The sequence below is a fragment of the Micromys minutus genome (assembly GCF_963924665.1).
Source record: "Micromys minutus genome assembly, chromosome: 11".
Classification (NCBI taxonomy): domain Eukaryota; kingdom Metazoa; phylum Chordata; class Mammalia; order Rodentia; family Muridae; genus Micromys; species Micromys minutus.
The window spans coordinates 14379116-14393474 of record NC_137980.1 but is presented as its reverse complement, the minus strand read 5'-3'; the positions used below and the strand labels follow the sequence as shown (position 1 = coordinate 14393474).

Here is a 14359-nt window from a genome sequence, read left to right as displayed (position 1 = left end):
AGACCATTTCGAATCTGTAGTTGTTCTGGATAGCATCAGTGTTTTGACCATTTCAATCCTTTTTTTAACTCATGAACATAGCCATGTCTATACTTTCTTGTATCTTCAAGTCTTTCATTGGTATTTTGTCATTTTTCTGCAGAAATCATCTGGTTTCTTCACTAAGTGTCTTCCTTTTGTTATTGGTGTGAGAAGGACTGCTGTCTGACTTGTCAGCAAGTGCTCCTTATTTTGTATCTTGATTTTGTGTTCAATTCTAACTGGTTTTTGCCAGATTCATACAGTTTGTAAACATGAACAATTAGACTACCTTCTTCCCTATTTGGATCCTTTTCTCACCTCCTCCTAACTTAGGGTCTGAGTAACACTCTAGTGTGCTTGCCAAGAGTAGTGAAAGGAATGCTCTCGCTTTCCCTTTTGGGCTTGCCCCACATTCCTTCTAAGCCTTCCAGACCTAATTTATTAAGTTTTTTTTTTCATAAATGGATGTTGAATTTTATCGAGTGTTTTCTTCTGAAAGATGATTAATGCATAGATAGGTTTTGTCCATCAGTTGGTGTGGTGTTTATTGATTTGCATATGTATAATCATCTTTGCATCTCTAGGATAAATTTTACTTAATCATGGGGGCATGATATTTTTGTTTTACTGTAATTAAAAAGCTTAACTTACTGTCTTTATTTGCAGAGCCTTAAAATAATTCTTAGCTTTATGAAATAGTTTTATTTTCCTAATGAAAAAGAGTCATTTAAATGATTAACAAAGGATATTAAAAACTTGTATCTTGAACCAAAAATATTTTAATAATAAATTCTGTTACTTGGCACACATACTGAAATTTGACAAACTCAGTATGAAGCATAACTCTCATTTCTAGATGGCTTAATGGTACAGATAACTCCAGAGACCATGGATGGCTTACGGCTGGCTCTACGAGAGCAAAAGGACTTTAAAATTCAGTGTGGGAAAGTCGATGCAGTAGACCTGAGAGAGTATGTGGACATCTGTTGGGTGGATTCGGAAGAAAGGAAAAACAAAGGGTAGGAATTTCTTACTTAATGGAAGGGGATGATAAAAACACCCCTTAAATACAATGATATATTTAATAAATGAATATAGAATTATGATATTAACTTTAATGTTTATATTCCAATTAATACAATATGTGTTTTTAAGCATGTAACTAATCAGACTTGTAAGTTTTCTTGGGCAGGAAGCTATAATGAACTATCAACTTGGCAGGGAGGGTCTGATTTTAAAACATTAACTAGGTAGCTTGTCCAGAACTAAGGAAAGGCAAAACTTTCTGATATATGGTACACATATTTGTCAAATAAATAAGGTTTCCTTTTGGTGATTGAGTTTTGTTAATTCCCTGTAATGTAGTGAGACTTAATGATGTTATCAGTAGAGGCCTTAGCAGTTACCACTATTGCTCCTCTGTTCAGTTACCTGTAATCTCTCAGTCTTGGAGATGGATTGTGGGTCTAGAAGAAAGAACAAGGAAACAATTCCAAAATAGATTTTTGAAATAAGGTCTTGCCATGTAGCTTAGGCTGGACATGAATTCAATATGTGGACAGGATGGCCTTAAACTTGAAGTTCTGCTTGAGCCTCCTGAGTGCTAGTGTAAAGGCCTGTGCCAACCACATCCAGTTTATGTGGTGCTGGGGATCAAACTCAGAGCTGTCTGCACAGTAGGCTGCAGCCTGTCAGATCAGTGACATGGAACTCCAGAAGACTGCTTTTTAATTTGTGAGATGCTTCTAGGAAACTACAGTATATTAAAGCTAGGTCTGAACAGGACATATGAAAAAGGAGATATATTTTACCAGATAAAAAGATTATAACAAAAAAAGATTATAATAATCAAGGAATTGTGATAAATGATTATTTTATATACAATTGAGATATTTGTTGCTACTTTAATTATAAAATTTTGACTTTATTTTTTCATTTTCCAAATTTAATGATCAATTTCATAGCAAACACCATCATACTAATTGTACTGTACTTTGCTTTATTACACAGTGTTATCAGTTCAGTAGATGGAAAATCATTAGAAGGATTTCCAAGTGAAAAAATAAAACTGGAAACAGATTTTGAAACTGAAGAGAAGACTGTGAAATGCACTGAGGTATAGAAAAAGGTCTCTTTGCTTGATGTGCTGTGTGTGGACAGTGTGCATGTGTGTCCTGTGTACTTGAAAATACTGCATACTCAGCCCATGACACTTTTCACATTGAAACAGATTTCCTGACAGCTAATAATTACTGACTTTTTAATTAACTTATTTATTTTTGGTTTGTTGAGACAGGGTTTTTCTTTGTAGTCCTGAAACTCTTTATAGATCAGGTTGGCCTCAAACTCACAGAGATCCACCTGCTTCTGCCTTCCAGGTACTGGGATCATCTATGTCCCTACCACACCTGGCTAAATTGGCATTTTTATATTGTTATTTTGCTATAAAAGATTTTATTGACACTTGTGTGAGAAAACCATTTTGACACGTTCTCTGTTGTGAAATAAGAACTGTGAAGGTACTGACTACAGCCTCTTAGACTGCAGCCCTGTGTCCTCTCGGCAGTCAAGTGGCAGTTCTGTCACCCTCTGGTGTCGTATGTGGAGTGGCATAGCAGCTACAGAGCGTGAACATTGTTTCTGTCTGGTCGGGTTCTTATTGTGCTGGTTCTGAACTGAATTAACAAGGGTTTCATTGACACAAGTCAACTTGGGGCAAAAATAGTTGGACCACCTCTATGATCTGTAATCTTTGATTTAGATTTTTTATCACACATATTCAGGCTGTAGATACAGAATGCTCTCAGCTGTTGATTTCAAAGATCTAATGTTGGAATTTTATTAAAGTTGAATTGAAAGCAGTAGTTGGATTTTTTTATTTGTTTTAATTCAGTTTACTTGTTACTTTAATTACAGTCATGATTTAATTCCTAATTTGATTGATTCTCAGGTGTTCTGCTTCCTAAAGGACCAAGATGTAACTATTTTATCAAGTAGTTACCAGTTTGCGAAAGAGCTTGCCATGGCTTGTAGTGCTGCCCTGTGCCCTCACCTGAGAACTCTGAGCAGTAACAGAATGAACAAAATTGGACTCCGAGTCTCCATTGACACTGACATGGTAAGACGTACTTCTGTGATGTACTTTTGAGATTTATATTGATAAAATATACTTGTATGTGGGTTGTGTGGGCCATAGTATATTTGTAGAAGTCAAAAATAACTCATGGGAGTTGTTTTTCTCCTGCTGTCATTGAGTTTGAGGGACTCAGCTCAGATTGTCAGACTTGTCCACTGAGCCATCTTGCTGCTCCTAAAATCAAGATTTTTATCTAACCCTTTGAGAAAAGAGAGCCTCCTTTTTTTTCTTTCTTTTGTTTTTGTGGTGCTGGTAATGGAACCCAAGGCATGAAAGCATGAAAATATGTGCATAACTATACAAGGAGCCTCAAGTGGGTAGGGATGATCAACACTTACCCTGCTGTCTGCTCCAGTGGCAGAAACCACATCATTCCACCGCTTGCATGGCTCAACAGGGTGTGTGCTGTTACCTTAATGTGTTTACGGTGTCTGTTTAGCAGTGAGACTCTCAAATTAACAGTGATCTTCTTACGTGGAAAAGCTGTCTATCTTCCCCAGAATGTCTAGTGAATATTTGCTGGGTATATTTTGTAACTTTTGACATTAAGTATAGATTTTCAAGGCAAATTTCTTCATTAGAATTGGTTTTCTAAACAGGAATTGATATGTTAGTTTGGTTCTCCAGCAAGATGTATTCTACTCCTGCTTCCTCCTGAAAAGAGGCATTTGTTTTCATTACTTCTTTGTAAAACCCCTTTTCAAGGAAACTCGGGATGAGTATTACTTGAGTAAACTCTGAGTAAATTCCTTTATCATTAACTGTATAGAAATATTAACTTCAGTAAAATTAAATCTTAATGTCAAATAGTATTTCAGGGCTTGTGAGGTGGCTCAGTAGGTAAAGCATGTGCCGCACAAGCGTCAGTACCCATTTCAGCACTCGTTTCAAAGCTGGGTACAACAGTGTAGCCTGTAGACCACTGCTGCGGGCACAGGAGCAAGACCCTGGCCTTGCTGTTTTCAGTGTAGCTGCAATGATCTGTTTAAGGTGGAGCCTCAGTGGAAACTTTAGTGGCATGACTTGACTTGTGCACAAAGGTGAATGCAGCTGCACAACTGCATGCACACATGCACACATATACCCAATTGCACATACATCTCAGAAAACAGTACTGCAATTATTTGAAACATGGTAAGTTGATTTTTTAAATTCATTTTTAATTCAAATTAAGTTACATTCAGACCTTATTTACATATGTATTTAGTTGAAAGGAAATCTGAAATATAAAGTAGTGACAATATTTATAATGTTATAATTTATGTATTGGGAGATACATATATTTGAAATGGGAGAATATATATTTGAAAATAACATTATTTTACTAATATTCTTAAGCTGAATATTCAAAAATACTACATATTTATCTGCCAAGCAACATAACAGGGCTAATTTTCTAGGGTTACCTTATCAAGATTTCTTTTTTTCCAGGTTGAGTTTCAGGCAGGCTGTGAAGGCCAACTTCTGCCTCAGCATTACCTAAACGATCTCGACAGTGCTCTGATCCCTGTGATCCACGGCAGGACCTCCAACTCCAGCATGCCGCTAGAGATCGAGTTAACGTTCTTCATTTTAGAGAACCTCTCTGAGTGAGAGGATGTGCTGTGCGCTGTGTTGCAGACTGATCTGTTAAGACGAATCCCAGCACTGAAACTGAAATGCCACAAACACTAAATGCTTGGTAACTGAAATACATACTTTTGCTTTTTAGGTAGGAATGATTTTTAAAAATCATTAGCATAATATTTAAGTACCTAAAAATTTAAGGAATCACCATTTTTATAGCTTTATGCTTATTAAAAGAACAAAGAAGAAATATTTCTTCTAACTTAAAATTTATAGTATTTACTGTGTAACTTAAATGTTAAGCCAAAGTATCTGCACTTAGTTAGACCTCTTTATATATGATTTTAATGAAGGAGACACCTGTTTTGTGTGTATGCTAATGGGAATACTGGTTTTGAAGCTTGTTTAAAAATGTATTTCAGTAAAGAAGATCAGTTTCAAGATCCTAGATTTACAATTCTTTGAATAAAGCTGATAACGTATTTGTATACATGGAATGGAGACCTACCTCCATGATTACATGCAAACTCTGTTTGATTGAAATTAGAATTTTGCCTTTATTTCTTCTCAAATTACATATGCATATGCATATATAGAAATATATCATTTTTCCTGATTAAAATAATTGCGGGTGCTTCAGGACTTTCTGCTTCTCTATTTAAGTCTGTTGTTTCCATAGCAACGTATGATTTAGAATGTGTTTATAAATCTTTGCTAATATATAAATAGGTAATATTTTTGTATCACAGTGCATTTCCCCTCCTTACAAAGCACACTACTGTATTTAACACTCTTCGGATGACCCATGAAGTAGTCACTGTGTAGCAATAACTGGAACCTAAATCAGGTTTCCTTTCCTTCCACGGTTGACATCAATGTATGAAGTGTAAATTTCAGCAAACTTAATACTTTTGCATATTTTAAATTCTTCCTATGCTAGTTATTTTTTATAATGGAATATTTAACTTAACATAAAGTTAAAGGTGTGATAGAGCTTTCTTGTTTAATTCAAGGAGCAGAAGAAAACTGTGTCATTTAACTTATATAAAATGTAATCATTGTTTTGATGCCTTTTTATTATGTGAAGTATATTTTTATATTAAAAACACATTGTATTTATCAAGAAAAAGAGGCCACACTAAATAGCCCTGTGTAAAGATTATTTATAAAGCATTGCAAATTATAGATCCAGTCACATGAGTCTCTGAATCACACTTGGACCAGCCAAAGACAAATATTTGAGGAGAATATCCACAAGTGATGTGCAATGTTACAGATAGTGAATAAAATGGCAACGTATGACTGACAAAACGTAGTGAAATGATGTGATATAAAGATATTTATCAAGCTCATTTTGTTTACATATTCTGTTTCTTTTTCAGTAGATTGTGTACTTTGTAGTCTAGCTGCACATTTTATCAGTATTGAACTTACCAAATAGTGGAAGTGTCTTCTGTGATAGAGTAACTTTGAGTTTGTTTTCATAGTGTCTACAGTCAGTAAAAATTGGCTAAAACATTAGAGGCACATTTAACAGCATTCTTTGGAGATGAGTCTTTCTGACTGCAGACACTTACTTGATCATAATTTGACTTTTTCGTGAAGAAATCGGTTGGCTCTTTGTAGTCAATCTATAATGATCTTTTTATGGTCTTAAGACTTTTAATGCAACTCAGTTTCTCTTGCATTTTGAAATATGAGATAGAATATATCTTGTTTTATATATCTATTGAGTAAGCTGTGTATGTGTGCTATGTATAAAAAAGGACCATTATCAGGTTTCATCAGTTGAATAGTAAGTTAATTCCTTTTGGAGCTAGATGTATGGAACAGATAATTATCATATAGGAACATTTTAACTGCTGCGGTGGACAAATGACCCTTGAGTGAGTGTGAGAACTGACTGGCAGATGCCCATGTGTACCTCAGGAGGAGCTTGCAGCACAGTGGGCATTGGGCCTGGAATCTGAAACACCAAGAATGCTGTAGAGAGACCAAATACCACACCTTATGATTGATTAACAAAAGTTTTACTTTGACAGTTGGGTAGGTTCCTGACAACCTAGGTTTCTGTGTTGTTTCATAGAAGTTTCTTAATAGAGTAATTTTGATAATATGATTCAAGTGATAAAGGACTTTCTTGAAATAAAACAGAAACTTCTGACTCATTCTAGATTTTATATTTTGTTGAACAGCTTTAAAATGTTTGACTCAAGATATGCACAATTCAGCAAAAAGAAACATGAAAATCTAGTAGTGTTACTTTTTGTTCCTTTCTGAAATTTAGATGCTTTTGTTCAGACAGAAGCAGTGGAAACTATGGTCCTAAATATTGTGCAGATCCCACCTGCAAGGATCTACCCTGTTCTTCCACCACAAACCCTCAGCAGGTCGTCATCTTTATCTTGTGTAAAATTCGGAGGTAATAGCAGCAGGTCTTATTCCTCTCTTTTTTAAAGTGCACATTGGGATTGCTGGAGTTACTATGTTGTGTGAGAGAGCACTTGAATTTATTTCTCCTACCTGAAATGTTGTTCCTGACATCTCCCCAGTGCCCCCTTCCTCTCTGCCCTTCAGCTCCAGCAACCACTGGTTTTGTCAAGGTCAGCACAGAAGTGAAATCATGCAGCCTTGGTCTTCCTGTGCCTCTCCTCCTTCACCTAACATATGACAGTTTCATCCTTGTTACAAAGGACAGGGTCTCCTGTACGAACAAACCCTGAACTTTATTATGGGCCTGTGCTACATTTTATCTAGTCTATTCATCTGATGGTGAATCTTAGGTTAATTTTTTTGTCTTGCTTTTTCTTTTTTAAGATTTATTTATTTATTTATTTATTATGAGTACACTGTAGCTGTCTTCAAACACACCAGAAGAGGGCATCAGATCTCATTACAGATGATTGTGAGTCACCATGTGGTTGCTGGGATTTGAACTCAGGACCTCTGGAAGAGCAGTCAGTGCTCTAACCACAGAGCCACCTCTCCAGCCCTTTTGACTGCTTTTATGAGTTAACATTGCAGTGAGCACAGGGCACAGCTACTTCCCTGACAGTGATTTCCTTTACATACACAGTGACTTATTTTTAATTTTCCAGCCTCATCCGTACCATTATCATAGTGACATTTCTTACACAAATGTAGCATCTTGAGGTCATACCACATTAATTACTTGACTTTATATTTAGGATTATAAAAGTTCCGTTGCTTCTTTCTGGGCATTTTTTACTCAGCGATTGGTAAGAAGGATCATAATTGTAGAAAGGAACAAGAATCCATTAGAAATCTTGCCTGTATTCTTAGGAGTACAATTCCCTACTGACAAGGTGAGTGGTTAGAACTTCCAGGGCGTGTTGGCATGTTGAAGTTCTAGCATCAAATCTTTTGCAGTTTTTAGTTCCCTTGACCTAATGTCCTATGACTAGGTGAAAACTTTTGGAATGTGTTAACTTAGCACACCACCAGCCTAAAACCTAAGAACCGTCGAATAGCAACCGAAACCTGCCCTCACTTTGCTGTAAACTGCATACCTGATAGTTCCACCAAAGTACTTGAAAATTTCCATGATATATAACTTTCTTAAGCAGGAAAAAACTCCACTAAACTATGCAATATATTTGGGACAACCGATTTGGTGTTCCAGGACGATTATCACTCATACTTGTTTTTAGTAATAAACTCTTACTTAAGGTGAGAGGTGTGTGCTTTATGCTTTTTCTAAAGTAAATTTAAATGTGAAGAGACAATTAGAAAATGAAAGACCATAAAGCAACGGGGCTATAATGTTTTCTCTCTGGACTGGAAGAAACCCAGAGACTATGGAGGCTTGGCTGAGGCTAAATGCCGCTCAACCTCTGAAGGGCTGGGCTACCACTTCTGTTTGTGCTGTCAGCTCTGTGTTCTAGCTCTGCAGCCCGCGGTACCCTGGGACGGGTGGCTCAACAACAGAACTGGACCTCTGCATTGTGGGAAATGTGCCCCGCAGTCCTCTCCCCCAACCCACACCCTCTCTTGCCACAATCCCCGCTTCCCTCCCTCCCCCAAGCTCAGCAGTTGCGGTGCGCATGCGCACTTCTTGTGTCCCCCCCCCCCCCCCCCCCCAGCTCAGAGGTTCCGGTCAGGTCATCTGGCTTCCGCCAGTAAGACAACCCGTGTGTGTGCCAACCCTGTGCACCTGCGCAGACCGCGGCGTCTGTCCGTCACCATGGCAGCATGTGCTGGGGGCCCGGGTAAGTATGGAGGGTTCCGCGGGCACCACCTACTCCTTTCCCGGTTATTCGAGTTGTAAATGTCAGTATCTGTGGGATGCGGAGTGTTCTAGTGGTGAGTGATTTTACCAAGGCCGGTGTCAGTACCTCCGTGTGACAAAGATAGGAACAATTTAGGGTAAATCGATTGTTTAAATACAAAATGAAAATTCATTTTTGTTATTAAAAGCTTAAAATGGTTCCGTAAATTCTATACTCCTTCACAACCATCAGCCCATTTTTCCTCAGGCTCCTGGTATATGTTTTTGGGTGGATCCTTCCAGAAAGGTCTTATATACATACCACATATACTACCATTTATCTTTGACCTTCCGCCTTTTTTTTTTTTTTTTTTTTTAAGATTTTGTTCATTTATTTACATGAGAACACTGCAGCAATCTTCAGAAACACCACAAGAGGGCATCGGATCACACTACAGATTGTTGAGAGCCACCATGTGGTTGCTGGAGAACTAACTGAACTCAGGATCTCTGGAAGAGCTGGACCATCTCTGCAGTTTCCTACCTTCTGCCTTTTAACACACACGTACGCGTTAATTTTTTTTTTTTTTTTTTTTTTTTGTTGCGTTAACCCTTTGAAGGTTTTAAACACTACATGTTGATCATCTTTGCCTCTCTCCCAGATCTGACCAAACCTTTCTCCAACGTTTTTGTTCTTATATTTATCGAACTCCAAAGAGGGAGTAGAGTGGGTTGTCCCAAGGTTGGGGGCCTCCCTCATACTTAGTACTGTGGATTTTAAGAAAGTTTCTGTAAATGTTTATGGTGCATATTTATGTGGTAAGGTGAGTCTTTTCCCCTCCTAACCCACGGTGAACCAATTCAACATCAATTTCTTAGGTATTTCTTTCCATGAGACCCACCAAAGAGGGAGAGGGAGGTGTCGAAATCACAACGGAGGGGCTGGAGAGAGCTCATGTGCAAAGCTGCTTGCTTTACAGGCTTCAGGACCAGAGTTCCATCCACACAACGTGTGTGAAAATCAGGGACCCTGGTACAGGAACGCACTTGGGGGAGATGGGAGCAGGCGGATTCGGGGAAGTAGATAGCAAGTCACCCAGAGTTGTCTTCTTAAGCTCCAGGTCAGCCAGTCTCACTTTCTCAAAACACGAGGTGAAGGCTCTCAAAGAATTACATCTGTGACTGTCCTCTGGTCTCCACGTGCATATTCACACTCAGGCACACCACGCTTGAACACAATGGCAGTCCCTTCCTTAGTGCACAGTGTAGAGAAAAGCCTTAGTGCTTTAGGTGTTTCTTATACAAAGGAAACAAGCTAACTGTGGCTTAAGGACATCTAACACGAAAGGGGCATCCTGACTGGAGCCGAAGCCACCTACCACCAGGCCGCTGTTTTCAGTTCTCTTGTCTGAATCAAATCTCAAAGGGCTAAAAGCACCTGTTGTTAACAGACTGCTTTTCTCCAGGTGTGGCTGAATGTTCTTGCCTTCCTGGGTCCTGGTGCACAGGGTCTCTCTCTGCACCTCTCAAGACAGAATAATTGGTTGAGTTCTCGCTACGTCACCTTAACGTCTACATCTCAGTCATGTCACGTCTCTGCTCTACTCTTTTTCCTGTGTTTTCTTTAGACAAGAGCAATTCCGGGTTAAAAATGTTCAGAAGGCCTTTCTCTCTGTAGAATTATAAGGACTTCATTATTAAAATTTATACACTCATATAAATATCTCCCTATATCTGATTAACAACCCAAAATTCAATTTGAAATTATAATATCTTATGCCCTTACTTTCATGAAATCTAAAAAAGAAAACGTAAGTTCTCAAAGATGCTGAAGGCATCTCAGTAGCTGTCTTAATTTTTCTTTGCTCCTGAAATGTGTGATTCAAGTGTGTAAAGCCACAACCATTGTGGGTTTTTTTTTGTTTTTTGTTTTTTTTTACCATGAATGTATATTGTGATTTGATTGTTTTTTTACTTGGCATTTGTCACAACTAAGAATTAATGTGCCATCTAGAATGGCTAAATCGAATATTCCAATATGGTCATGCATGCTTTAGCATATGTGAACAGGGCCCTGTGCTGGGGGCAGGCACACTCCCTGTGTTCAGCCAACTCTCCTTCCTTTATGGAAAGCACTTGCTGAAGATGTCAGACATTATCTTTATTGATCCTTTGTTTTCTGACTAAAGGAGTGATTTATAATCTGGTGTGTAAACTACCAACATACTGGGGCTGGAAAGTTTGCTCAGGAGTTACAACCACTTGCAGAGGACCTGGGTTTAGTTCCCAGCACCCATTTGGTGGCTCACAGCTGTCCATGACTCCAGTTCTAGAACCCGGTGCTGTCTTCTGGTCTCTGCAGACAATTAGGCACAGACGTGGTGAACAAAGCACACGGAAAATAAATCTTAAAAGTAATGCCATGCTTACGAGAGATACATACACTTGGATCAAAGTGAATTATTTCAAAATGAAAGAAGCACTGTTTTCTGACCAAAGAGTAATTACCCTGATATATACTCTTCACTTTTATTTTATACATGTGAGTGTTTGCTTTCATATAAAGTCTGTACTTCACAAGCATGCAGTGCCCATGGAGGCTAGAAGAGGGAGTTGATTCCCTGGAAATGGACTTAACAGAAGGCTATGAGAATTCATGGTGGTGCTGGGAATCAAACCTAAGTCCTCTGAAAGAGCAGCCAGTACTGGTAACCACACAGCCATCTCTCAAACTCCCTACTATTCCTGATATTTTATTGGTTAATGTGTAATAGCATTTTTTTTTAGGCTTTTAACTGTTGCCAGGCAGATATAAGCCAAAAGTTGGCAGAGGGCAGAATATTTTGCACACAAGGAGGTTAGGCAAAGCACTGAATAAGACTTAGAGAAACCTGGTTTGCTCTAAGCAACTGGCGGACATATGCATTACTAGTATCTGTGACTGCTGCCCTGAGTTCAAGCGCTCATGGTCTGAAGGTTGAAGATTCATACATCACACCATATGTTATGTTTCATATATCTATTTTTCCTAGCTCAATTTGCTTTTTTTTCTACCTTATTATATCTTTTGCCCTTTATTAAAAAAACAAACAAACAATTTAATGTTGTAATCCCAGAATTTTCCCCCTCTGGGCACACAACCATGGAAAGAAAACCAGTGCCTTGTAAATGAATGTCTGTGAATATTCATAATATCCAAGGCATGGAAGCCACCCAAGAGACTACAGTGACAGACTAATGGCTAGAGAAGATATGGTATGTGTTATCAGAATCGTTTTCCACTCTCATAAAGCCGTTGCTAGGAGCTACACATAAGAGCCCAGAAGATATTATTGTGTTTAGTGAAATAAGCTAGCCACAGAAATAAAAAATATTGCATGATCTCGTTACTTGCAGAGCTTGACATTTTCAACTATATAGACGTAGAGATAACAGCATTGGCCGTTCCTAGGAGAGAGGAGGCAGTGTGGGTCAAAGGACAGAGAGCAGATGAGTGGCTCTAGAGGTGGGATGTGCACTGTGAGACAATGGGCAATGAAGATGCCTGTGACACTTATGCTAATGAGATGCTAGCTGCTCTTCACACACACACACACACACACACACACGCTTAAAAATGGCTATCTGAGATGACAGGTAGCTTATTTATCTCAGGATACAAACTATTTCCCACTGTTCTGTCTCATAGTATCATGCTATCTACCTTAAAAAATCCCTCATCAAAACCAGTATTCTTTTATGTAACTAATTTTATTTTAGGATCCTGGAGTGAAAATATACTGAAATATTTCCTGAGGAACAGTCAGATCATGGCAGAAGATGGCGCTGAGATCCTCTGGTACCATGCAGCCAACCACAAGTCTCAGATGAATGAGGCGCTGAAGAGTAAGTGGCTTCTACATAAACTGTTTTCTTATTTTATTTTACTTTTAAAACACTCTTTGACATGAATGCCAGGCTGGCCTCAAACTTGTGATCCTCCTTTCTCAGCCTTCCAAGTTCTAGTATTCTAGGCATGAGCTACCATAGCTAACTACTTCAATTTAACTGAGTATATTTTTTGAAATCCAAGCAGAATGTCCTGAGCTGTGATTTGGATGGACTGGGAGCCAGTCTGCCAGAGTCAGTAGAGAAGAGAGTGTGTGGTTCCCCTGGAGGGTGGGCAGCAGCTGTGTGGATGCTCTTGCTGGCGCTTGGCTCTGGAAACAGACTGTTCTAAAATTTGGACCTGGGATGGTTGCTGCAGTTAGGGATTATTAGGCTCATTTCACTCTCAACTAAGCTGTGCCATTTGTCCTAGCGTCAGGGTGAAACAAGTAACCGTCTGACACTCATCTGCTAAACCGCTGCTTCATGTCCTAGCTTCCATGTGAAGGGTAGGTGCTATTATTTTGAAGCCTTCAAACCATCTTAGTTAACTGAAAACCCTGTGCAAGCTAGCTTATGTCTTCATATTCGCCTGCCCTGGTTCTGCTAGTGTTTGCTGGCTTTCCAGTTCCTGGCACAGCCGAGCACCTGCTGTCCTCATACTGACTGCCTTCTTTCCAAGAACATGTGTTTTGCGGTGCTGATGTTGACTCCAGGCCCTTGAGCATCCTGGGCGAGCACCACCACTAAGCTGTGTCTCAGTGTTCTTTTTACTTTTCTATCTTGTTTTGCACTTTTCAGTCTTAATTTTTATGTGTGTGAGTGTTTTGTTTGCATGTGTATCTGTGTATCTGTGCATCATGAGTGTGCCTGGTGCCCAGAGGCCAGAACAGAGTGTTAAATTCCTTGGGACGGGAACTATGGACAATTGTGAACCGCCATGTGCGTGCTTGGAATTGAACTCTAGTTCTTTGTGAGAGAGTCCAGAGCTCTTATCTGCTGAACCCTCTAGCTAGCCAGCTCATCTTTTTGTTTCTCATTAAACATTTCTCTGTAGTCTAGACTGATTGAACCCTGTCTTTTACCTCAGCCTCCCAAGAAGAGGGAACTACAGAGCTGCATCCCAGTCCAGGCTTGGCTATCCTACCACAGAGGCATTGGCATCAGTCAGACTGCCCCCCCCACCCCCATGCACCGCCTTGCCTTGTCCCTGGTATTCCTTTTAATGAGTGTGGTTCTGAGGTTGCTATATGCTGGCATGGATCTCCGCTGCATCCTTTTGTACACAAAGGAGCACATTTTATCTACTCATAAGCTAGTAAACCTTTGAGTGGTTGCTATTTTACTGCTACTTTACTGTTTGCCCTGTGAACTAGCACATAGGAGGCCAGCAGCACATGTGGTCAGAGAAATCAGAGACCTGGACAGACAAGGAGAGATTTTATTGAAATACACTGAAGAAAAGCAGCGAGTGGATTCCCAGAGATAGGATGGTACCCCTGAGAGGGAGGAGGTAAAGTCCTCTTTGCAAGAATCAGGGA

The 14359-nt window shown here is 39.2% G+C and overlaps 2 protein-coding genes across 4 annotated transcripts in view; both read left to right on the top strand.

Annotated features, from left to right (window-relative positions):
• The window catches only part of ZFYVE16 (zinc finger FYVE-type containing 16), a 41602-nt gene extending 35573 nt beyond the window's left edge, over positions 1-6029 (top strand). For both annotated transcript variants that reach the window (XM_080925250.1, XM_080925249.1), the window contains 4 exons: positions 878-1040; positions 2032-2137; positions 2972-3139; positions 4589-6029. In XM_080925250.1, the coding sequence (XP_080781376.1) occupies positions 878-1040; positions 2032-2137; positions 2972-3139; positions 4589-4750 (599 nt within the window). In that variant the 3' untranslated portion in view covers positions 4751-6029. The remainder of the gene's footprint in view (positions 1-877; positions 1041-2031; positions 2138-2971; positions 3140-4588) is intronic.
• Positions 6030-8870: 2841 nt separating this feature from the next.
• FAM151B (family with sequence similarity 151 member B) overlaps positions 8871-14359 on the top strand; it is a 29035-nt gene continuing 23546 nt past the window's right edge. Inside the window, exons 1-2 of one of the 2 annotated variants that reach the window (XM_080925255.1) lie at positions 8871-8952; positions 12711-12836. In XM_080925255.1, coding sequence (XP_080781381.1) covers positions 8928-8952; positions 12711-12836 — 151 coding nt within the window. In that variant the 5' untranslated portion in view covers positions 8871-8927. Of the gene's footprint in view, positions 8953-9434; positions 9517-12710; positions 12837-14359 lie in introns of those variants that run through there. The other variant, XM_080925256.1, reaches the window with a different exon arrangement.